This window comes from Octopus bimaculoides, chromosome 30, assembly GCF_046866305.1.
Source record: "Octopus bimaculoides isolate indiv1 chromosome 30, ASM4686630v1, whole genome shotgun sequence".
NCBI classification, from domain to species: Eukaryota; Metazoa; Mollusca; class Cephalopoda; order Octopoda; family Octopodidae; genus Octopus; species Octopus bimaculoides.
The window spans coordinates 7,012,651-7,038,011 of NC_142957.1; the positions used below are offsets into that span (position 1 = coordinate 7,012,651).

Here is a 25,361-nt window from a genome sequence, read left to right on the forward strand (position 1 = left end):
ACACTGGTATCAGCCATGACTGCAATTTTCCTCGGCTTGAGGGGTCTTGTTTTCAAGCACAACATAATGCCAAAGGTCGGATCTTTTTTAAAACGGGGGCCACATTTTTCATTAATGTTTTACGTAGTGTTTTTGGTACGGAAAGACTTTCAAACTTCGTATACTTATCTATTTTGTGTTATAGAACAGAAAAATATTTTTGTATTCGAATTTATTTCATGTAAAAAATTGTCTTATTTCAATAATTTCAACCAATCACTGACGTCCATTCAGTCGATATACATTAAGTGCCGACTACATAAACAAACGATTCTTCGTTTTATTTGCTTTTTTCATTTTAAATTTGCTTTAACCCTAACCCTAACCCTAACCCTAACCTTAGGGTTAGGGTTAGGGTTAGAGTTAGGGTTAGGGTTAGGGTTAATTGTTTCAGAATCGTTTGTTTATGTAGTCGGCACTTAATGTATATCGGCTGAATGGACGTCAGTGATTGGTTGAAATTACAGAAATACGACAACTTTCACATGGAATAACTTAGGGATTTCTTTTTTTTTAAAGAAGACTAAGAGAAAAAGATGTTTTATATGACACATTCTACCAGTGTTCCAAGTTTCAAAGTGTTTCGTTAATGAAAAATGTGGCCCCCGTTTTAAAAAAGATCCCAAAGGTCTCAGTCATTACCTCTGTGAGGCCCAATGCTTGAAAGGAACTCAGCCGCTTTGCCTCCGTGAGGCCCAACATTCAAAAGATTTTCTTTATGTGCCACCAGCACAAGTGCACTTGACTGGATGGCTCCTCTCAAGCACAGCACATCACCAAAGGTCTCGGTCGCTAGTTATTGCCTCTGTGAGGCTCAAAGTTCAAAGATCATGCTTCACCACCAAGTCCCATGTCTTCCAGGGTCTACCTATACCACAGGGTCCCTCCAGAGTTACAGATCAGCACTTCTTTACACAAGTGGTAGTGGTGGCATTGGTGGTGATAATGGTGGAGGTCGTAGTGGTAGTATTGGTGGTTGATGTAGTGATGGTGGTGGTGGTGGTGATATAGTGGGGTGGTGTTGGTAGTGGAGTGGTTGTGGTGGTGGTGATATAGTGGGGCGGTGATGGTAGTGGAGTGGTTGTGGTGGTGGTGATATAGTGGGGTGGTGATGGTAGTGGAGTGGTGGTGGTGGTGGTGGTGATATAGTGGGGCGGTGATGGTAGTGGAGTGGTTGTGGTGGTGGTGATATAGTGGGACGGTGATGGTAGTGGAGTGGTGGTGGTGGTGGTGATATAGTGGGGCGGTGATGGTAGTGGAGTGGTGGTGGTGGTGGTGGTGATATAGTGGGACGGTGATGGTAGTGGAGTGGTGGTGGTGGTGGTGATATAGTGGGGCGGTGATGATAGTGGAGTGGTTGTGGTGGTGGTGATATAGTGGGACGGTGATGGTAGTGGAGTGGTGGTGGTGGTGGTGATATAGTGGGGCGGTGATGGTAGTGGAGTGGTTGTGGTGGTGGTGATGGCAGTGGTACCTGTGGTTGTTGTAGAGGTGTTAGTAAATGGTTGTCGAGTGGTGATGTTGGTTTGTAGCTGTGGCGGTTGAAGTAGTTATGATGGGGGTTGGTGGTGGTGGTCTGTTTTGGTCGCTTCTGTTGTTTGACTAGCTGTTGCATCAGCAGTAGTAACGGAGGTGGTAGTTGCGATTGCAGCAGTTATAATAGTAGTAGTAGTTTCAGCAGCAGTTGTGGTAGTAGCAACAACAGTTGTCGTTGTAGTGGTTACAGCAGGAGGGGCAGCAGCAACAGTAGTAGTTGTGTGGTGGTGGTGGTGGTGGTGATAGCAACAGCAGTTCTTGTGATTGTAGTAACTGTAACAGTAGTAGCAGTAGGGGTGGTAGTAGTGGTTGTAGTAATGGTGGTAGTGGTGGTGGTGGTAGTGGTGTGAACTCACAACAAAACCATAACGCCCGTTTTCGCCTGTCTAGCGCTCAAACAATTCTGCCCCCGCCAAACCACATTCCGCAAGTGGGGGAACGGGGTGGGAGGTTGTTGTGGTGGTGGTGGCGGTTTGTGGGGTGGGGGAATTCTTTTATCTTATCAAACTCCAGAAAAAAAAATGAAAAAAAAAAAAAAGGAAGAACTGGGTATGAAAATTTTGATGCTACCTATTTGACACTACTGAACGAATGCTGACTTATTTGACATCAGACATTTTCATATGTTTCTCCCCCCCCCCCCCATGCACCCTCTCTCTGTCTCTGTCTTTATTTGTTGCACCCCACTTTCAAGTAGTGTCCAGCTAAATGGCAGGTGAAGCATCACAACTAAAAAGACAAAAGGTGTTAAATATACTTTACACATTGCAAATTAATGACTTCCTTGTGCCTGATGAGATCTTGCCAAATTTTCTATATCAGATCAAGCAACTGGGCAGAGTCTACCTCTACACAGTTGCTTGACCTGCTAGTAATAGCAGCACACTACTTATTTCTTATTTTATTTCGACAACCATTACTAGCTTTAACAAGTATAATATATTTACTACTACAGGTAAAACTTAGTATGTTAATTATGTTATCCGGCTGACCCCCTAAAGCTTAACATTCCCTTCGATATCACCAGCATCGCCTTGCAGGGAGGTGGAGTGGTGCCACCCATGTTGAGAACCTCTGATCTAAAACCTCAGCCAATCTGATGCCATGCCCTCCCACAGACACTACTGAAAATTTGCTGTCTCCTACAACCTTTTCTCCTCGTCCACCACCACCACCACCAATACCACCACTACTCCTCACAGTACACCACCATCTCTCTTTCTGTCTGTCTCACTGTGTCCAGTGACATCCATCTTAGCTGTCTTCACTAAGAGTTCCGCCAATAATTGAATCTGCGGACGTCTTCCTATAAAAAAAAAAAAAAAAAAAAGAAAAGAAGAATCAATTAACCCTTTTAATACCTAGATTACTCTGTCAAACGTATTCCTTATTTATCCACATTGTTTTGAAGTAATCATGGATTATCTCACAGCTTTGAAATTTCAATGATGTGATTGTTTCGTTTTAGAATGACATTGTAGGGTAGGTGTGAGAGGCTGGATCTGGCCTTGTTTTCAATTAATCATGCATTATCTCAGCTTCAAGATTTCAATGATGTGATTGTTTCTTTTTAGAATGACATTGTAGGGTAGGTGTGAGAGGCTGGATCTGGCCTTGTTTTTTTTAATTAATCATGCATTATAAAGTAGTTTTCTAAGATATGACTGCATAATTACATTGTAGGGTAGGTGTGAGAGGCTGGAGCAGGTCAATTTGAACATAAAACAAGGCAGAATATTTAGGGTGAATGGGGCTAGTTTAAATGCTAAAAGGCTTAAAGGTGTTCCAGCCGTGACCATCCTATCTTTTATTTAGATAGTGTATCTTGGACTACATTATCTAATGTGTCCTATCTTGTTATTTAGCCCTAGGTTGGTCCTAATCCAGCAGACCCTTTAGCATTCAGATTAGTCTGTTCAATATAATGATTATTTATACACATCTTTTTGAATTAATCATGCATTATCTCATAGCCCTGAGATTTCAACTATGTGACGTTATATTCTTAGAACGTCCTTGTAGGGTAGGTGTGAGAAGCCAGATCTGGCTGGTTTGACTATAAAATAGGTAGAATGTTTGGGCTGGATATGACTGGTTTGAATACTAAAAGATTAAACCAAGCCTGCAAAGGACTAGCTAAGGGGTCACCCAATCTGGTGGAAATAGCAGCCAAATATTCCCCTCAAATCTTGATTCCTCATTTTCAATGTGTATAAGGCGAAGAAACATTAGATAATGTAGTCCAAGGTAAGCTGTGGTTAAACATAAAAGATGACTCAGTGATGGCCGCAACATCTTTCATCAAAGCTCTGTTGGGTCACAGTTAACCTGGGATTACATAGCAACAAGGAAAGACATATTAGATAATGTAGTCCCAAGCATACTTGGTCTGAATAAAATACAGGACTGGCATGGCTGGAACACCTTAGATCAAAGGACTAATGGATTATGCCTAACCTGTGGCTAAACAACAACAAAAACAAGGAAGGAAGAATACATTAGCTAATGTAGTCCTAGATATACTAAGTCAGAATAGCAGACAGGATGGTCACAGTTGGAATAGTTTTCATCGTAGGTCTGCAGATTCAGGACTGACCTGTGGCTAAACAGCAACAATGGACACATTAGCTAATGTTCTCCAAGATTTAGAAAGAAGCTCAATGATTCTTCCTGAGCCATAGACTCATAAGGTCAGTTTCCTGGATTTTGTAGTGTATAGTTTTAAGACTTGTACCACCAGACAGCTAATTGGCTCTGGCTGCTGGAACTGAAACTACTTTTCTTCACTAATTTATCTCTCTATATATATTTACAATACTCTTTGACACTCACTCTCTTTGTATATGAATTAACTTTCATGCATTGATCTCACTTTGTCTAAAACCTCACATTCTAATGTTTACTTTCATTTTATGACAACTATAATGCACAAATCCTGTTTTTCTGATTGGATAAAAATGATCAAACTTTAAACCTCTGTAACATTTTTCTAAAATTTTCCTGAAATAAATGAATGCCAAAGTCAGTCAGATTCAGCATGAAAAAGTACATCAATATAACAAACTTGAAAATATTCACTTAATTTTAAAATTTCAAAATCTGTGACAGCAACAGAGAAGATACCCTTTTCCTGTTTCTTTCATTTTTTTTGCTTTTCTTGAGGTAAACTTGGGGGATTCATAAATTTTCAAAAGTTTTTCTTTTGTGAAAAGCTCCTACCCCCAACCATCCCCACATCATTTGCAAGGGTGTAGTGGAAAGAAAAATTTGAAAAAAATCCACATCAAAATGGAGAAAATTCAACTTAGGTGGGTGTGATATTCCAAAAGTCTGTCATAGCATTCTATTGTGAAAATTACCCAGCAAGACAGGATACTCAGCTAGCATATGTACATACATACATATATATAGGTGTGTGTGTGTGTATATATACATATATATATACAGGGTGATTCAAAAGTTGCCATACATAAGACCAATTTATTTTTTTTTATAAGAAACAGTTTTTTTTTTATTTAACTGTTTTTTATTAAAAAAATAAAATTTTCCTATGTATGTATGGTGACCTTTGAATTACCCTGTACATATATGTATATATATATATATATATATATATATATATATATATATATATATATATATATATATATATATATATGTATGTATGTATGTATGTATTTTATATAAAATATATATATATCCATTATACACACATATATATACATATACATACACACACACACATATATATATATATATATATATATATATATATATATATATATATACATATATGTATGTATTTGTGTATGTATGTATGTATGTTATATAAAATATATATATATATCCATTATAAACACATATATACATACATACATATATATATATATATATATATATATATATATATAGCTATATACACACACACATATATATATACATACACACGTTAGTTAAGTGACATATTTCTACCAAGGCACAACTACAAGCTACATGGAAAGCTATAGAAAACTATAATACATATATATTTATATATATATATATATATATATATATATATATATATATATATATATATATATATATATATATATGTGTGTGTGTGTGTATATATAAGCTTTAAGAAAGCTGAAAATTCTTCACCACCAGACGTGCAGCAAACACAGATTGTCTATATGACTATACATCTATCTACTTGTCTATCTATCTATATCTACTGCAGCGAGCTGATCATGTAGCAAGGACCATGGAGCAGAAGCACAACTCCCCTGGCCGTGTGGCACACATGTATCGCAATAAAACATACACACATACACACACATAGCGCATGCCGTGTAGCACACAATGCAGAGGGCGCCACATGGTGCTGCTGTCGTGTTCGTCGGGCAGAGCACGCCGTGGGGCGGCTCCTGTCTACGCTTTCTACAAACCTTCGGAAGAGACTGAGAAATGGTTCTGGCGCCGAATGGGAACGGCCGTTAATTTTTAAGTCTCCGCGATAATGGCGGTGGTTGTGGTGGTATTGGTACCTGTACGGGTTTCGGAAGGACTTTTGCCTTAGAATGCTTTTGACCAAAATCTGAAAGACAAAGACATGGTGGAGAAAAAGAACAACGAGGTGGTGAGGGGTGGGAGAGGGGGAAAGGAGGGGGAGGAGGAGGAGGAGGAGGAGGAGGAGGAGGAAGAGGGGGGGAGGAGAGAGAGAGAGAGAGGGTTGGTGAGAAGTGGGTAGGATGGGGAGGATGAAATGGGTATAGGTGGAGAGGGTGGGAGAGGGGAAAAGGGAGGAGGAGGAGAGAGAGCAAGGGTGGGTGAAAAGTGGGTAGGACGGGAGGGGGGGCTGAAAGGGGAATAGGTGGAGAGGGGGGAAGGGAGGAGGATGAGAGAGGGGGTGAGAGGTGGGTAGGATGGGGGGGGGGGGCTGAAAGGGGAATAGATGGGGAGGGTGGGAAGAGGGAGAGTGAAAGGAAAAGGTGTAGAAGCTGGGGACAGGGGTGAGGAGATGAGTGGGGATGGAGAAGAGGGCACCTAGAGTGAGGGAGACAAGGAGGGGATATATATATAGGGGAGAGTGGGGACAGACAGGGGAGAGACAGAGGGAGACGGAGAGGAAGGATAGGGAGGGGGGAGAAAGGAGAGAGGAAGTGGGGAGAGAAAAAGAGAGGAGAAGGAGAAAAATGAAAACCAAATATATAAAAATGAAACGAATATTTGGAAGGAAAAATAATGTGAAGGCTGGGAATTTGCTTGTTATTTCTAGCAGTGTGAGTGACAATGTACAATTACCCTCATCAGCTCCAGCAGTGTTGCTGCTGATGGTGTTGATGTTGCTGATGACGGTGATGATGACGATGATGATGATGATGGTGGTGGTGGTGGCGGCGAGGTTTTTGAGATTTTAAAAAAAAGCTTGCAAAAAAATCAATTGATTAATTATCTAATTCATTAACTCTGTGCGTTAATTACCAACACTACACATGATGGGAGACATGGTACCAACCTCAAGCCTCTGCACCAAGGTGTGGCTCACCCTGCTAGAAACAGTAGTCAAATCTCTCCCTCAAATCTCACCTTTACATCACGAAAGAGAGAAGTGCCCACTTGCCAGGCAATGTAGGACAACAGCCAAGACTTAGACATGCATAAAGGCAGGACAGTCATGGATGGAACATCACTGATTATAAGTCTGTAAGTAGCTTGCTTACCAACCACATGGTTCCGGGTTCAGTTCCACTGCGTGGCACCTTGGGCAAGTGTCTTCTACTATAGCCTCGGGCCGACTAAAGCCTTGTGAGTGGATTTGGTAGACGGAAACTGAAAGAAGCCCGTCGTATATATGTATATATATATGTGTGTGTGTGTGTTTGTGTGTCTGTGTCTGTCCCCGCAACATCGCTTGACAACCGATGCTGGTGTGTTTACGTCCCTCGTAACTTAGCGGTTCGGCAAAAAGAGACCAGATAGAATAAGTACTAGGCTTACAAAGAATAAGTCCCGGGGTCGATTTGCTCGACTAAAAGGTGGTGCTCCAGCATGGCCGCAGTCAAATGACTGAAACAAGTAAAAGAGTAAAAGAGTAAGAGTAGATGACAGGTTGATCATAGCTGGAATGCCTGTGACCATGGGTCAGTTAGATTAAGGTCAACAAGGGTAGGACCTAAACAACAACAACAACAACAACAACAACAAAAACCCCGCACAGAACACAAAAAAATTTAGTTCTTGATACGTTATGTCTGAATAAAAGACAAGATGGTCAAGGATGGAACGCCTCTCATCAACCACCACCTAGAACTAAACAACCGCAAGATAGAAATACCTTACCAAGGTTTCCAAACGTGGAACGTGTTTCACAACGTTTTCAACTTCCTCTTCGGTCACAGTTATCAACACACAGTTTTCTTCTTCACTTGGCAATGGTTCAGTGCCATCTTTAGTTACCCATGGATGGATCTGGAAATGGATCAGATATTAGATAGACAGAGAAATAGATGGATGGATGGATGGACATAGGTAGATAGGTAGATAGATGGATGGATGGATGGATGGATGGATAGATATATATATAGAGAGATAGATAGATATATAGAGAGAGATAGATAGACAGGTAAATAGCTAGCTAGCTAGATAGATAGATAGATAGATAGATATATAGAGAGAGATAGATAGACAGGTAAATAGCGAGCTAGATAGATAGATAGATAGATATATATATAGAGAGAGATAGACAGGTAAATAGCTAGCTAGCTAGCTAGATAGATAGATAGATAGATAAATAAATAGATAGATAGACAGATAGGTAGATGGCTTTGGTTGGCCCGAGGCTATAGTAGAAGACACTTGCCCAAGGTGTCACACAGTCGGACTGAACCCAGGACCATGTGGTTGGTAAGCAAGCTACTTACCACACAGCCAGTAAGAAAAAAACAGTAAAATAATCCAGAATCCTTGTCCAGTACCAGATCGATGCCAAAATCTAATCAGTTCGTGCCAGTCACAAGGCCAAACATCCCTGAAAGTTTCATCCAAATCCATCCAGCAGTTCTTGAGATATCTTATCCACAGACAAACAAACAAACAAACACAACTGAAAATAATACCTCTGCTTTCGCTAAGGTGGAGGTAATAAACAAGCATTGCATTTGGCAGAGTTACGAAATGGTTAGCACTCCGTCAGTTACGACGACGAGGGTTCCAGTTGATCCGATCAACAGAACAGCCTGCTCGTGAAATTAACATGCAAGTGGTTGAGCACTCCACAGACACGTGTACCCTTAACGTAGTTCTCGGGGAGATTCAGCGTGACACAGTGTGACAAGGCTGACCCTTTGAATTACAGGCACAACAGAAACAGGAAGAAAGAGTGAGAGAAAGTTGTGGTGGAAGAGTACAGCAGGGTTCGCCACCATCCCCTGCCGGAGCCTTGTAGAGCTTTAGGTGTTTTTGCTCAATAAACACTCACAATGCTTGGTCTGGGAATCGAAACCGCGATCCTACGACCGCGAATCCGCTGCTCTAACCACTGGGCCATTGCGCCTCCATTTGACAGAGTAATCTGAATGCTAAAGGATAGAACATTTATTATTTGGTTTCAAAATTTTTGTCCTGGTCCCAGGACGTGATCCGATTCCACTTCAGTGGAACCATGTCATTGACCGAATCATACCTCATGCGGACCAAAATTTTTAACACCAAATAATAAATGAAGTCAACAGCCATTGTGTGTTTCTGAATATTAGAAATTAAACAAATACAGTAGACCAGGGGTTTTCAAACTGTGGTCCACGGACCACAGGGGGTCCGCAAGGACAAGACAGGGGGTCCGTGGACAGCAAATACTTTTTATGGGCAATTTGATTTTATATATGGTTTTTAATCGAAATCTTTTAATTGACAATAAACCTATTTGTTAAATACTGTTAAATAAATAAATGTAAAAATATATGTTATTTTAAGCAAATATTTATGTATAAATTTCATAAGTGTTTATAAGTCAAAAAGTTTGAAAACCCCTGCAGTAGACAAATGAGGACCAGAGAACAATATCTTACCTTAATTTCAGGTAATGTGATACGGGTTTCAGGGTTTTTGTCCAGCATTCGTAGTATGATTCCTTTTAAGTCATCTTCAATTTCTGGCCTAGAATTTATTGTTGTTGTTGTTGTTGTTGGTGGTGGTGGTGGTGGTGGTGATGAGAAAGTTCAGAGCAGAAAAAGAAAGAGAAACGTTTATTAGTAATTACACTGAAGAAGAGGTTGTTTAATAATCATATGGTGGTTGTCTACTCCTTAAACAGAGTTTGACCACCTCCTGCACCTACACCTTAGCCCTTTCATGGCGTCTGATGTGGCTTTTTAAACCAGACAGTGTTTTGAAAAAACACCCACACAGATTGCACCTGTGATTTGCACTACCAATACCTGCAAGTAAGTTCTGCTCATTGTGGATCCTAACATGTCTTTTAAGACCCCCATTGGATTTGCAAACCCTCTGGCACACACCACATTCAAACGTGTGCACAGACATATAATCAGAATAGCTGGATGAGGTTTGTTTTCCATGGGTTCGCAGGTGAGATTTGAGGCCAGCCAAGGACAGACATGGTCTGTCACAGACTGTGCACACAAAAAGGTCCTTGTCATTCACCTTCTCAGTCTTCACCTTTTTCCTTAAATGTCTCTTGAGCCCTGCTTGCATCATCCTGGCCTCTTCAAATGCTTTCATATATATATATATATATATATAGAGTTATTAATATTTCTAAGTCTCTCTAAAGGAGACTACGGCAGCGGTACTGGAAATTAATAGTTATCGCCAAGCCAACATGGCAGTCCCAAAATTAGGGGCTTGGCTGCTCTGCATTGACAAGGGGCAACACCCTGAAACTAGTCTGCAGATGCCAAACCAGCAGTGGGACACTGCTGACCTCCCCTGTTCGAAGGTTATAAAGGACACAGGTTTCGTGTGTCACATAGCTAGCTAGAGGCGATGGCTTCTTGGAGCTAATTCACGGCAGCTTTCATCCTAATTTTGGGACTGCCATGTTGGCTTGGCGATAACTATATATATATATATATATATATATATATATATATATATATATATATATATATGATTATATATAGCAAAGATCACAAAATGACTGTGGTGTAACTCCTGTTTACGAGGTAGAAACTCCCTGTTAGTTTGGGGTATTTTGAGTAAATATAAAATTTAATAAATGGAGTAATACGCATATGTTAAATGAATTCTTTTATTTCCGACATATGTTTCGAAGATTACAAATGGTTCCTTCCAAAAGAATAAGTGATGTTGATAAAGATGTAATCTTCTCTTTAGGGAAATTATATGTTGGAAATAAAAGAATTCATTTAACATATGCGTATTACTCCATTTATTAAATTTTATATATATATATATATCTATATATATATATATATAAACAATTGCAGCGTGGAAGGTGTTTATAAGCCCTTTAAAATAACACACAAAAGCTGTCAGATTCACTTCAACATTTAAATTTAATTTGTCAAAATATTTTCGTCACTTTCAGACCGCGACCTGTTCACTGACAAAATTGTGCTGCATCTGTCAGCATTTGTCAGTGAACAGGTTGCGGTCTCAAAGCGACGAAAATATTTTGACAAATTAAATTTAAATGGTGAAGTGAATCTGACGGCGTCTGTGTGTTATTTTCAATGGCTTATAAACACCTTCCACGCTGCAATTGTTTTCGTTCCAGCACACGATCTCAGATCAGGTTACTTGCTATGCAAGTACATCTCCGTAATATATATATATATATATATATATATATATATATATATATATATATTTCAGAGCAAGTAAGTATACAGGCGTATACAGGCCAAGCCACATGCTGAAAGAAGACACCAAATGTCCTCTTTCAGCATGTGGCACACACAGATGTAGTACACACCCTATCCATTACCTCCACCCTACCACTTTCATGCATTAATGTCCCATATACTTATATGCATTCACACACAGACACACACACATATCGAAGGGCAATAACTCTGTGTGACTTACTCATCAGGAAAAATTACTGGATCTCTGAGAATCTTCTTGTGGAGGAGGAGAATATATTCATCATGGAATGGACACTGTAGAGAGAGAGAGAGAGAGAGTGAAAGACTGAGTTTGAATGAGAGACTGAGTGCGAGTGAGAGATCGAGTATGTGTTTGAGTGTAGAGACTGGTATGAGTGTGAGATTGAGAGAGTGAGACATTGATTGAGAGTTAGAAATTGAGTGAGTCAAAGATTGAGTGAGAGTGGGAGATTGAGTGAGAGTGAGACATTGATTGAGAGTTAGAAATTGAGTGAGTCAAAGATTGAGTGCGAGTGAGAGATCGAGTATGTGTTTGAGTGTAGAGACTGGTATGAGTGTGAGATTGAGAGAGTGAGAGATTGAGTGTGGGTGAGACATTGATTGAGAGTTAGAAATTGAGTGAGTCAAAGATTGAGTGAGAGTGGGAGATTGAGTGAGAGTGAGAAAATGGAGTGAGTAAGAATGAGTGCAAAATGGAATGAGAGTGAAAGATTGAGGAAGAGTGAGACATTGAGTATGTGCTTGAGTGTGAGACTGGTATGAGTGTGAGATTGAGTATGTGTGTGAAATTGAGTGTGAGATATTGAGTGAGGGTGAGAGAGTGAGTGAGAGTTAAGAGACTGAGTTGAAGTGAGAGATTGAGTGGGAGCGAGTGAGAGTGAGAGTGATAGTTAGAGATTGAGCTGGAGTGAGAGTGAGAAAATGAGTGAGAGAGAATGAGTGATAGTATGAGTAAGAGTGCGAAATTGAGTGAGAGTGAAAGATTGAGGAAGAGTGAGAGATTGAGCAAGAGTGAGAGATTAAGAAGGTACATTCTGTAAAGTAGTGGGTGTATGAATGGAGACAGCTTAGAGTAGTGAAAATGAAATAATAAACAATGATTGCAGTGTCGTTGAAAGTCGCAATATCAAATAGCATCCTATTTCTTCTGAAAAAACAGGTCTCAACCAAATCCACTCGCAAGGCTTTGGTCGGCCCGAGGCTATAGTAGAAGACACTTGCCCAAGGTGCCACGCAGTGGGACTGAACCCGGAGTCATGTGGTTGGTAAGCAAGCTACTTACCACGGCAGGCGGCGAGCTGGCAGAACCGTTAGCACGCCGGGCGAAATGCTTAGCGGTATTTCGTCTGCCGCTACGTTCTGAGTTCAAATTCCGCCGAGGTCGACTTTGCCTTTCATCCTTTCGGGGTCGATTAAATAAGTACCAGTTACGCACTGGAGTCGATGTAATTCGACTTAATCCGTTTGTCTGTCCCCTCTATGTTTAGCCCCCTTGTGGGCAGTAAAGAAATAAGCAAGCTACTTACCACACAGTCACTCCTGCGCAATTGGAAATTTTTTTTCTTTTCTTACATTGAATGAATTACAGTGACCTTCTAATATATCACAAAACCCTTTTTTGAGGGCCCTGAAAAAACGGGGTGGGTGTTAGGTGGAACCTACGGAAATTTCACCCCCCCCCTCCACCCCCATGAAAATCGCATGGGTGTACTTCTTAAAATTTACCGGCATAACTAGTGTTGGTGCCATGATAAAGTGTACCCAATAGATTTTGTGAAGGGGTTGGCTTGATGAAGGGCATCCAGCCATAGAAAAACATATGAATTATGGTATATGTGAGTGAAATGAGGTTCCTGACTCTTCTATAGGGGCAGAGGAGGCGCAATGGCCCAGTGGTTAGGGCAGCGGACTCGCAGTCATAGGATCGCGGTTTCGATTCCCAGACCGGGCATTGTGAGTGTTTATTGAGCGAAAACACCTAAGGCTCCACGAGGCTCCGGCAGGGGATGGTGGCGAACCCTGTTGTAATCTTTCACCACAACTTTCTCTCACTCTTTCTTCCTGTTTCTGTTGTGCCTGTAATTCAAAGGGGTCAGCCTTGTCACACTCTGTGTCACACTGAATATCCCCGAGAACTACGTTAAGGGTACACGTGTCTGTGGAGTGCTCAGCCACTTGCACGTTAATTTCACGAGCAGGCTGTTTCCGTTGATCGGATCAACTGGAACCCTCGACGTCGTAAGCGACGGAGTGCCAACAACATATAGGGGCAGAGATGCCAAACAAGAATTGAGCCAGTAAGGGACAACTGGTCCAACCTGTACCAATATGGAAAAGAGGGAGAGAGAGCGGGGTCAGGAGGAGGAGGAGGAGGAGAGGAAAAAAAAGAGGCTGATGGTAGTGGAGGGGGAGGAGGAAAAGGAGAGGATGATGACAATGATAACAATAATAATGGCGATGATTAAGGTGATGACAGTGATGACAATGAAGAATGATAGAAATAAATGATACTCACTTGACCATAAACAAAACAATGAAGTGTCACACCCATAGCCCAAATATCCAGGGCCTGAAAAATCAAAAAATAAAATACAGAGTGAAATTACAATACTTAAAAATGTAGTAGTAGTAGTGGAGGTGGTGGTGGTGGTGGTAGTGGTGTTAGTAGTAGTCGTTGTGGTGGTGGTGGTGGTGGTGGTAGTAGTAGTTGTGGTGGTGGTAGTAGTGATGGTGGTGGTAGTAGTAGTAGCGGCAGTGTAGTAGTAGTGGTGGTGGTGGTGGTAGTAGTGGTGGTGGTGGTGGTGGTGGTAGTAGTAGTGATGGTGATAGTAGTAGTAGTAGTGGAGGTGGTGGTGGTGGTAGTGGTGTTAGTAGTAGTAGTAGTTGTGGTGGTATTAGTAGCGGCAGTGCAGTAGTAGTGATGGTGGTAATAATAGTGGTGGTGGTGGTAGCAGTAGTGGTGGTGATAGAAGTAGTAGTGGCGGTGGTGGTGGTGATAGTGGTGGTGGTAGTAGTAGTAGTGGTATGCACTGTAACTGCATCCGCTATTTGTTGATTACTCCCTATGTATTACTCGTGACAATGGAGGCGCAATGGCCCAGTGGTTAGGGCAGCGGACTCGCAGTCATAGGATCACGGTTTCGATTCCCAGACCAGGTGTTGTGAGTGTTTATTGAGCGAAAACTCCTAAAAGCTCCACGAGGCTCCGGCAGGGGATGGTGGCGAACCCTGCTGTACTCTTCCACCACAACTTTCTCTCTCTCTCTTTCTTCCTGTTTCTGTTGTGCCTGTAATTCAAAGGGTCAGCCTTGTCACACTGTGTCACGCTGAATATCCCCCCGAGAACTACGTTAAGGGTACACGTGTGTGTGGAGTGCTCAGCCACTTGCACGTTAATTTCACGAGCAGGCTGTTCCGTTGATCGGATCGACTGGAACCCTTCACATCGTAAGCAACAGAGTGCCAACAACAACAACAAACTACTCCTGGGAGATGACACTTTTGCACCACTCAGGTGACAACCTTCCAACCCTTGGTTCTGTTTGGGTAGCTGATGTTGGTGAGGGTTTTTACGGGGTCAAAGTATACTTTTCATATACAGACATCAAGAGATCATAAAATCTTTGCAAAATTTTACATTTCACTCTAAAAAGAAGCAAAAATGTTAATTTTGTCTTAACTTGAAATTAGAACTAGGAAGCTTAGCTTTTGAAGTGTGTGATCTTACCACTGGTACCTTCATAAGAAAAGAAATATGTCATACCTTACCACTGTATTCTTCTCTTTCCTCTGAAATCAAAGAAGGGAAAACATTAAGAACTTCACAGTTTTGTCTAGTGTTTGTAAATGTTAAAGGGAGGTGGCTAAATAGATAGATTTAGTTGAGATATACATAGATATACATAAATAAAAAAAAAGTATGGAGTGCAGGTGTAATTTCAATAAAGAACAAAATAAGAATTTTTAACACTAACGTAAAAGCGGGGTTATTGTATGGGGCTGAGACATGGAGAACAACAGTTAAGTCAAATAAGCATATACAATCATTCATCAACAGGTGCTTGCGTAGTATACTTAAAATCAGATGGCCTGAACACGTAAGCAATATAGAGCTATGGCAAAGAATGAATCAAGTTTCGATTAGGGAGCAAATATTTAAGAAAAAGTGGAAGTGGATTGGTAGCACAATTAGAAGGGACACAGCAAATATAGCGAAAGATGCTTTACAGTGGAACCCGGATGGATATAGAAAGAGGGGCAGGCCTAAGAACTCGTGGCGTAGATCAACACAAAAGGAACTAGAGAAAGGGGGACATTCATAGCAGAGTATAAGTACAGAAGTGAAAAATTGGAAACTGAAAGAAGCCTGTCATATATGTGTGTGTGTGTGTGTGTGTGTGTGTGTGTTTCCCACCACTGTTTGACAACCAGTATTGTGTTTACATCCCCATAACTTAGCAGTTTGGCAAAAGAAACCAACAGAATAAGCAACAGGCTTAAAAAAAACATGAAGTACTGGAGTCAATTCATTTCAGTGAAATTCCTCAAAATGGTGCCCCAGCATGGCCGTAGTCTAATGGCCGAAACAAATAATAGATATAAAAGATAGATCAAATACACACAGAAACACACACATATGTAGGTCTGAACTTTTGTCTGATCACATTTGCGTTTAGAAAGAAGCAATGGAGGAGAAGAATGCACTTACCTTTTAAAGTTTCTGGGGCTTGGAAGGCTGGAGTTCCCGATGTGCTTGTGAAAAACGCGTCCCCTCCTGTGAACTCATTACTGACCCCAAAATCTGCAATCTTAGAGTAGCAGAGATGGGTCATCAGAGGAATAAAAGAGAAGAAAGATTGTGTTGTAGATTTAGCATAAAAAAAGAGGTATTCATTTGTGAGTGTGTGTGTGTGTGTGAATATAGGCGTAGCAGTGGCTGTGTGGTAAGTAGCTTGCTTACAAACCACATGGTTCCTGGTTCAGTCCCACTGCGTGGCACCTTGGGCAAGTGTCTTCTACTATAGCCTCGGGCCGACCAAAGCCTTGTGAGTGGATTTGGTAGACGGAAACTGAAAGAAGCCCGTCGTATATATGTATATGTATATATATGTATGTGTGTGTGTTTGTGTGTCTGTGTCTGTGCCCCAACATCGCTTGACAACCGATGCTGGTGTGTTTACGTCCCTCCCCGTAACTTAGCGGTTCAGCAAAAGAGACCGACAGATTAAGTACTAGGCTTACAAAGAATAAGTCCTGGGGTCGATTTGCACGACTAAAGGCGGTGCTCCAGCATGGCCACAGTCAAATGACTGAAACAAGTAAAAGAGTATATATATATATATATATATATATATATATATATAAAATATATAGTTTTAGGAAAAATAACCAAGTTTCAAGAACTCATCGATGAAAATCCACTATCACATATAGAAAAATTAATAATTAAAAGCACAATAAATGAGTATAATATAAAGTAAAGTGAATATCATAAGATAAAAATAATAAAAAGATTACACGTGTTTCATAACTAATTTTCAAATAGAAAAGAAATTTAAATCGATTAAAATCAATTGAAATTATCGAAAATAAATTCTATTCAAAAATATAGCTACTCGTCAGATCGTAAGTAGAACAATAATTAGATATATATATCTCAACCAACAATAAGTACCAAATGAATTAATATGAAATACTTATTATATAAAGATAGAAAAATTATTAAAAATATCATAATATCAAAATAATAACCATTCAATAATCATCCCTTCATCCATTATAATAACATGTATATTATATACAAAAAACATCTTACATAAATTATCATTGTTTTAAATTATCATTGTTTTAAATACAAGTTGAACGAAGTTTAAGTTTAAAATAATAATGAAGATAAAATTAGTACATATTTAACCGGTGTAATAGTTAAAGCTATACTATTTAAAGCTAAAGACGTTTATTTAATTATAATTAAATTTAATTATAAATTATAATTTTTTATAAATTGATTTTAATTGAGTTTTTACCTGTAATTTTGGATTTTGTCCCTAATATTATTATATATATATATATGAAACAGAAGACTTTACCTTTAGGTGTCCATCATCTCCAAGCAGTAAATTGGAAGGCTTTATGTCTCTGTGAATTATTTTCTGGAAATGAACTGCAAAAAAAAAACAAAATAAAATCATTAAAAATTAGCAACAACAACAATAATAATAATAATCATTTCTACAGCAACTATTCTGCTCAATACCACAGATTTGCTTGTCAGTTGTTAGACCGTGACCAGGTGAGTCTATGTCCCTTAGGGGCTGACGATGTGTGCATCTCTGATCACAAGCAGAAGTAATAGGGGAGCATCATAGCCATGTGTTGAGAGGAATTCTTTGGGGTTTGGATGATTCATCTCTGGAAACATGGGACTTTATGACGGCGAGCTGGCAGAAACGTTAGCACGCTGGGCGAAATGCTTAGCGATATTTCGTCTGCCGCTACGTTCTGAGTTCAAATTCCGCCGAGGACGACTTTGCCTTTCATCCTTTCGGGGTCGATAAATTAAGTACCAGTTCCGCACTGGGGTTGATGTAATCAACTTAATCCCTTTATCTGTCCTTGTTTGTCCCCTCTATGTTTAGCCCTTTGTGGGCAATAAAGAAATAAGAAACATGGGACTTTATTCAGGGACCTTTTGAGCAGGATGAGCTACTCAACCCGAAGAAAATTCTAACTGGGCCCCACCTGCAAGGTCATGTGCTGTTTATCTTGATATGAGATCACCATGTTGCACACATATGGTTGTGATGCATGTGCCTAGTGTACCCTTATCAGACGGGTAGTCATGATGGGTATACAGGGCTTCATATATTTGTATCCCAGTGCTACTTTGATGGCATGTACTGCTTTCCCAGTCAATAATCATCATCATCATCGTCGTCGTTTAACGTCCGCTTTCCATGCTAGCATGGGTTGGACGATTTGATTGAGGACCGGTGAAACCAGATGGCTGCACCAGGCTCCAATCTGATTTGGCAATGATAATGATGATGATGATGATAATGATGATGATGATGATGATGATAATGATGATGATGATGATGATGATGATTCATCTTCTCTGCCCACTGGTGGTAAAGATGGTGGTGGTGGTGATGATGATGAAGATGGTGGTGGCAATGTTCATGATGACGATGGCAATGGTGGTGATGATGATGGTGTGGATGTAGATAGTTGTAATGGTAGTGGTGGTGGTGTGGAGGCGCAATGGCCCAGTGGCTAGGGTGGCGGACTCGCGGTCATAGGATCGCGGTTTCGATTCCCAGACCGGGCGTTGTGAGTGTTTATTGAGTGAAAACACCTAAAAGCTCCACTAGGCTCCGGCAGGGGATGGTGGCGAAGCCTGCTGTACTCTTTCACCACAACTTCCTCTCACTCTTACTTCCTGTTTCTGTTGTGCCTGTAATTCAAAGGGTCAGCCTTGTCACACTCTGTGTCACGCTGAATATCCCCCGAGAACTACGTTAAGGGTACACGTGTCTGTGGAGTGCTCAGCCACTTGCACATTAATTTCACGAGCAGGCTGTTCCGTTGATCGGATCAACTGGAACCCTCGACGTCGTAAACGACGGAGTGCCAACAGTGGTGGTGGTGGTGGTAGTGGTACTGATGATGATAATGGTGGTGCAGAAGGTGGTGGTGGTGGCGGAAACTGATGTACAATAAGAGAGACACTTACGATATTCTATACCCAAGACGATGTCTCGGAAGTACTGCCATGCCTGTTCCTGCGACAATGGAGTGTCCGTAGGAATGCTTACCACTTCTCTGAAATGACAACAACAACAACAACAACAATGATGATGATGACAATGAGAAAAACCAACAACAATGCAAAATGCAGATGCAACATACATATGCACGGTGATGTTGAATGATGCCCCCCCTCAGGGATGCGGGGGGATGGAAAGGGAGGCAGGAGATACCTGAGGCTTTTGATGTGACAGAATCTTTTTCAATATTAGTGCAGGCGTGGCTGTGTGGTAAGAAGTTTACTTCCCAACCGTATGGTTCTGGGTTCAGTCCCACTGCATGGCACCTTGGGCACAAGTGTCTCTTAATATTGCCTCAGGTTAACCAAAGCCTTGTGAGTGGATTTGGTAGATGGACCTGAAAGAAGCCTATCATATATATCATCATCATCATCATCGTTTAACGTCTGCTTTCCATGCTAGCATGGGTTGGACGATTTGACTGAGGACTGGTGAAACCAGATGGCTACACCAGGCTCCAATCTGATTTGGCAGAGTTTCTACAGCTGGATGCCCTTCCTAACGCCAACCACTCAGAGAGTGTAGTGGGTGCTTTTTATGTGCCACCGGCACGAAGGCCAGTCAGATGGTACTGGCAAATATATATATATATATAGGTAAGTGATAGGCTTGCCTCGATCCTTCAGGGGTAGTCTGAAGCATCCATTCTCCACATAAATATATATATATATATATATAAATCATCATCATCATCATCATCGTTTAACGTCCGCTTTCCATGCTAGCATGGGTTGGACGATTTGACTGAGGACTGGTGAAACCGGATGGCAACACCAGGCTCCAGTCTGATTTGGCAGAGTTTCTACAGCTGGATGCCCTTCCTAACGCCAACCACTCAGAGAGTGTAGTGGGTGCTTTTACGTGTCACCCGCACGAAAACGGCCACGCTCGAAATGGTGTCTTTTATGTGCCACCCGCACAAGCCAGTCCAGGGGCACTGGCAACGATCTCGCTCGAAAATCCTACAGGAGCCAGTCAGGCGGTACTGGCAACGGCCACGCTCAAAATGGTGTATCTCATGTGCCACCCGCACAAGAACCAGTCCAGGGGCACTGGCAACGATCTTACTTGGCTTGCCGGGTCTTCTCACGCACAGCACATTTCCAAATATATATATATAATTATAATTAAGGGCATAGAAAGAATTTTTCTAGCCTGTATGCTGAAAATAGACACCAAATCATCTCTGTTAGCTTGTTGCTTTGATTTCAACATGTGTGTAAATTTGTGATTTAGGTGTCTCGGGGAAATTGGTCTCCCAATTCCCCAGATCTCAATCCATTGGATTATATTATACGTGAAGTGTTGTTGAGAGAGAGGACAATGAACATGCCCATAGCACCAAAGATTCTTTGAAAGCTGCCATAGTCAGAGTAATGTCCAGAATGAACCAGGACCACTTGATAGCACTATGTAAAATGCACCGAGTACACTCTGTAAAGTAGTTAGCATTAGGAAGGGCATCCGGTCATAGAAACCAAGCCAAAAGAGATTATGGAACCTGGTGCGGCCCCCTGGCCTTACCAGTTCCTGTCTAGCCACATGAAAAACATACGTAAGATGATGATGGTGAAGTTTTAATTACATAACTATAACAGGATTTTTTTAAACATCGAATGGCTATGGGGGGGGGGGGTCTACTTGAGTAAAATAGGAATCAAAGGTAGAATAGGTAGAATAATGGTTGATAACCACTGATGCATGCCATATTATACACAATATAAACAACACATTATATACACCAACTACAATTAAGAATAACTTACCCTCTCTCCAACAGTTCAAACACTGAAATGATAGAATATATATTTAATTAGTGAGGTGCTTCTTTTTGATGTTATTGTTGTAGGGTGTGGGGGAGTGGTGGTTGCAGTAGAAGTGGTGGTGGTGTGAATCACTTGTCTGAGGGATATATGCAAATGGTGTAGAATCTATCCACTGATGTGCAACAGTGCTGCACAGGTAAAACAAAAACAAGAGCGCTCAGAGAGCGCAAACCTCTGCCAAGGCAACACCAACGTCCTCTCAACGATTAGCCGGAGATGATTTTTAAAATGAGAATATCTGAAATGAACTTGATTGGTCTCACAAATGAGAATACTAAAAATGAACCCAACTGCTCTCAAAAATTAAGTAAAAACAAAAAAAATAATCCAGAATCCTTGTCCAGTACCCAATCGATCCCAAAATCTTCTCAAGAATTAGCCAGAGATGATTTTTAAAATGAGAATATCTGAAATAAACTCAACTGCTCTCACAAACGAGAATACTAAATATGAACCAAAGAATAAGTCCTGGGGTCGATTTGCTTGACTAAAGGTGGTGCTCCAGCATGGCCGCAGTCAAATGACTGAAACAAGTAAAAGAGTATATATGCGTGCATGTGTGTGTGTGTGTATGTATATACATATGTATTTAAATATGTAATGTATGTATACATACATTAGGCATACACACATATAATATATATACATGCACACACACAACTTACATGTGTCAACACAGAAAAAAATAAATGTCCCATACAAAGAAAAACAAATAAAATACTAAAATATTGGTTTCAAATTTTGGCACCAGGCCAAAACTTTCAAGGGACGTGGTAAACCAATTACATTGACCCCAGAGCTCCTATGGTACTTATTTTATCAACCCTGAAAGAATGAAAAGCAAAGTCGACCTCAGCAGAATTTGAACTCAGAACATAGAGACGGATGAAATGCTGCTAGGCATTTTGCCTGGCATGCTAACATTTCTTCCTGCACACCGCCTAAGATGAAATACTAATAAATTTTAAAAGAATTAATTTATATTTCAAATATTGAAAAAAAAAAAATTAAAACATAAAAAAAAAATCACCTAAAATCAAAATAGTGGCCCCTAAACTGGCCCAACTTACCCACATAGAGGTTGTCCTCATCCGGGTCATCAAGTACTTCGACCAACCTCACTACATTCGGGTGGTCAAGTTTCTTCAGTATTGCTATCTCTCTGTACACTTGCTCCAGAGGGTTCGGTAGTCGCGATGTGGGCTTGCCGTCACGCTTCGGTGGGATTCGCTCTGTGAGAAAAAGAAAGAGAAAGAGAAACACATCAGAGAACTGCATGATTATATATATATATATATATATATATATATATATATATATATATATATATATATATATATATATATAAATATATATACTTTGTGTCTGGGGAGAGTCATTTTCTTATTGTGCCTTAAAATTTAACAAACTCACCAATAAAATTTCCAAAAAAAGAAAAAAGAAAAAAGAAAAAAAATTTAAAAAGAAAAAGAAATAAGTGGTAATTTTAACAGAGTGGGTTAAATTTTAAGGCCCAATAAGAAAACGACTCTCCCCAGACACAACAGAATATGCTTCAACACACGAAATCACATAAAAAATCTGGCAAACCAAATCCCAAAAGTTAAATAAACATCATCATCATCATCGTTTAATGTCTGTTTTCCATGCTAGCATAGGTTGGATGGTTCAATGGGGGTCTGGGAAGCCAGGAGGCTGCACCAGGCTCCAGTCTAATCAGGCAGTGTTTCCACAGCTGGATGCCCTTCCTAACGCCAACCACTCCATGAGTGTAGTGGGTGCTTTTTACATGCCACCAGTACAGGGGCCAGAGGAAGCTGGCAACGGCCACAATCGATTGGTGCTTTTTACGTGTCACTGGCACGATAGCCAGTCAAGGCAGTGAATTTACCGGTTAGAGAACATGGTTATTTAAAAGTTAAATAATGAGGGTAGAAATTAATATTAATTAATTAATATCAATTTAAACCAGTGGCCTAGCATACTTAAAAAATCCAAAGATTAAGAAATTATATTACATACATATATAAGAGGAATAACCACCAAGGTGGATTCCTAATATGCTAGAAGACGTTAAATTGTCTTACCACGAAGAATGTGTTTTCAAGAAATTTCAAGAAATGCCAGAATGTAAGATGAGCAATGATCAGAGGTGTTCCAGCTGTGATTATCTCGTCTTTTATTCAGGCATAGTGTATCTAGGACTACATTATCTAAAGTGCTTTTCTTGTTGCTGTTTAGCCCCAGGACATCCCAGATCCAGAAGAGCAACGATCAGAGGTGTTCCAGTTGTGACCACCCTGTATTTTTATTTAAACATAGTGTATCTAGGACAACATTATCCAAAGTGTTCTCCCTTGTTGCTTTTATTATTACTATATAGTCCCCACCCCACCCCCACCCCAACCAGTCAGCTCTAATCAAGTAGAACAACCTCTACCATAGTTGTTCCAGCAATGATCATCACATCTTTTAAATTACATGTCACAGGTTATCTAGGACTACATCATCCAATGCCTCATCCTAACACCATACCTTTTTTATTTAACACAACAGAAGGTAATGATTTTTGCTGTTATTTCCAGCAAACTGAGTGACTATACAGAGTCTATTTCCTCGTTAACTTATGAAAGGTCAGAAAATTTGTTGGAGGTCGTGAGGAGTTCCCCCAACTCCCAGTTCCAACCAAATGACATGAAGAATATGAAAATAAGATACATACTGAAGAATCCAGCCTTCTTCATCAACCGTTTCTTAGACAGAATCTTCATGGCCTGAAATTTGAAGAAAATATTTTGAGGACCGAATCACAGAGCAAAATAACAGGAGACAATGGTTTTCTCATGGCATGCTTTATATCATAACCTTATCCATCTATTGTTTTCATAATCGGTCATAATGTCTTACGTTTAAGATGATTCCCATGCTTTCCCTGATGAGAAGGTTACAATTTTAATATCAAAGATCCCTATGGATCACACAGGTTGTAATCCTTTGAAACATATGTAGGAATAAAGTATGCAATTATAACATGTGTTTTCTCCATTCCTTAAATTCTTAAATATACTCAAATACCCAAAATTTCAAGGAGTTCCTGCCTTAAAAACAGGAACTAAACCACAGTTATTTTGTGTTCTTTGCTACATTGGTTTCTATTAACCCATTTATTCTATCAGAAAATTTTTTATTCATTAAGATAGAAGAAATACATATAATTATATATATATATATATATATATATATATACACACACATATATATATACACATATATATATATATATATATATATACACACATATATATATATATATAGAATAATAAGTCCCATGGAAGAATAATAGGCTTACAAAGAATAAGTCCTGGGGTCGATTTGCTCGACTAAAGGCGGTGCCCCAGCATGGCCACAGTCAAAATGACTGAAACAAGTAAAAGAGTAGTGTGTTTATGATTCTGCCAGCTCACAACTTTACTGTCTGAATAATAAAAGGCAGGATGGTCACAGTTGGAACATCATTGGTCTATAGAACCTAAGGCAGACCAGGGGCTGAACAACAACAACAACAACAACAACAGCAATAGAAATTACAATCATACATCGTTAGAACTACTTACATAATGAATGTCATCTTCTTCGTTATAGGCCAATTTCACGATTCCATAGGAACCCTAAAATAAATTTTAAAAAATAAAAAAACATGAAAATTTGTCTGAAGTCCCATGTATGGATGGATATTTCATAGGAGAAAGTATTTCTTCCTTTGAATATTTTTGGGACTATATTTGGTTAAGAAAATATCTTTTATGTTTACACACACACACACACACATAAATACATACATGTATATATATATATATATATATATATATATATATATATATATTTGACAGGAAGGAAAACAAAAGACAGAAAGAGACCTCGATATTATGCAAAGAGAGGAATTTATCTGTAAAAATATGTTACACTTATCATGGCTACTGATTAAGTGTCACATATTTTTACAGATATATATATATATATATATATATATATATACGGTGAATTCACAAAAAAACAAAAGATGAAGACAGGTGGTGGAGACAACAAACAGATGTATTAGGATAACGCTCGGGAAGTGAAAAAGTCTTTAACGTTTCGAGCCTACGCTCTCCCACAGAAAGAAACAAGGAGAGAAAAAAAAGAGAGAAAAAAAGAATGTGTAGTGGCTAGCGATCTATCATATATATATATATATATATATATATATATATATATGTATAAAATTAACAGTATGCGAT

At 39.8% G+C, this 25,361-nt stretch overlaps 1 protein-coding gene across 4 annotated transcripts in view; it reads right to left on the reverse strand.

Annotated features, from left to right (window-relative positions):
* Window positions 1-541: 541 nt before the first annotated feature.
* The window catches only part of LOC106867747 (uncharacterized), a 106,174-nt gene continuing 81,354 nt past the window's right edge, over window positions 542-25,361 (reverse strand). For 2 of the 4 annotated variants that reach the window (XM_089346367.1, XM_089346369.1), the window contains 13 exons: window positions 24,699-24,752; window positions 23,807-23,858; window positions 22,155-22,316; window positions 21,025-21,046; window positions 19,165-19,253; window positions 17,519-17,592; window positions 16,138-16,237; window positions 15,193-15,218; window positions 13,945-13,998; window positions 11,629-11,702; window positions 9,627-9,714; window positions 7,900-8,028; window positions 542-2,881 (listed from right to left, as the gene is read on the reverse strand). In XM_089346367.1, coding sequence (XP_089202493.1) covers window positions 2,843-2,881; window positions 7,900-8,028; window positions 9,627-9,714; window positions 11,629-11,702; window positions 13,945-13,998; window positions 15,193-15,218; window positions 16,138-16,237; window positions 17,519-17,592; window positions 19,165-19,253; window positions 21,025-21,046; window positions 22,155-22,316; window positions 23,807-23,858; window positions 24,699-24,752 — 963 coding nt within the window. In that variant the 3' untranslated portion in view covers window positions 542-2,842. Of the gene's footprint in view, window positions 2,882-6,005; window positions 6,155-7,899; window positions 8,029-9,626; window positions 9,715-11,628; window positions 11,703-13,944; window positions 13,999-15,192; window positions 15,219-16,137; window positions 16,238-17,518; window positions 17,593-19,164; window positions 19,254-21,024; window positions 21,047-22,154; window positions 22,317-23,806; window positions 23,859-24,698; window positions 24,753-25,361 lie in introns of all 4 variants that reach the window. The other 2 variants (XM_089346368.1, XM_089346366.1) reach the window with 2 other exon arrangements.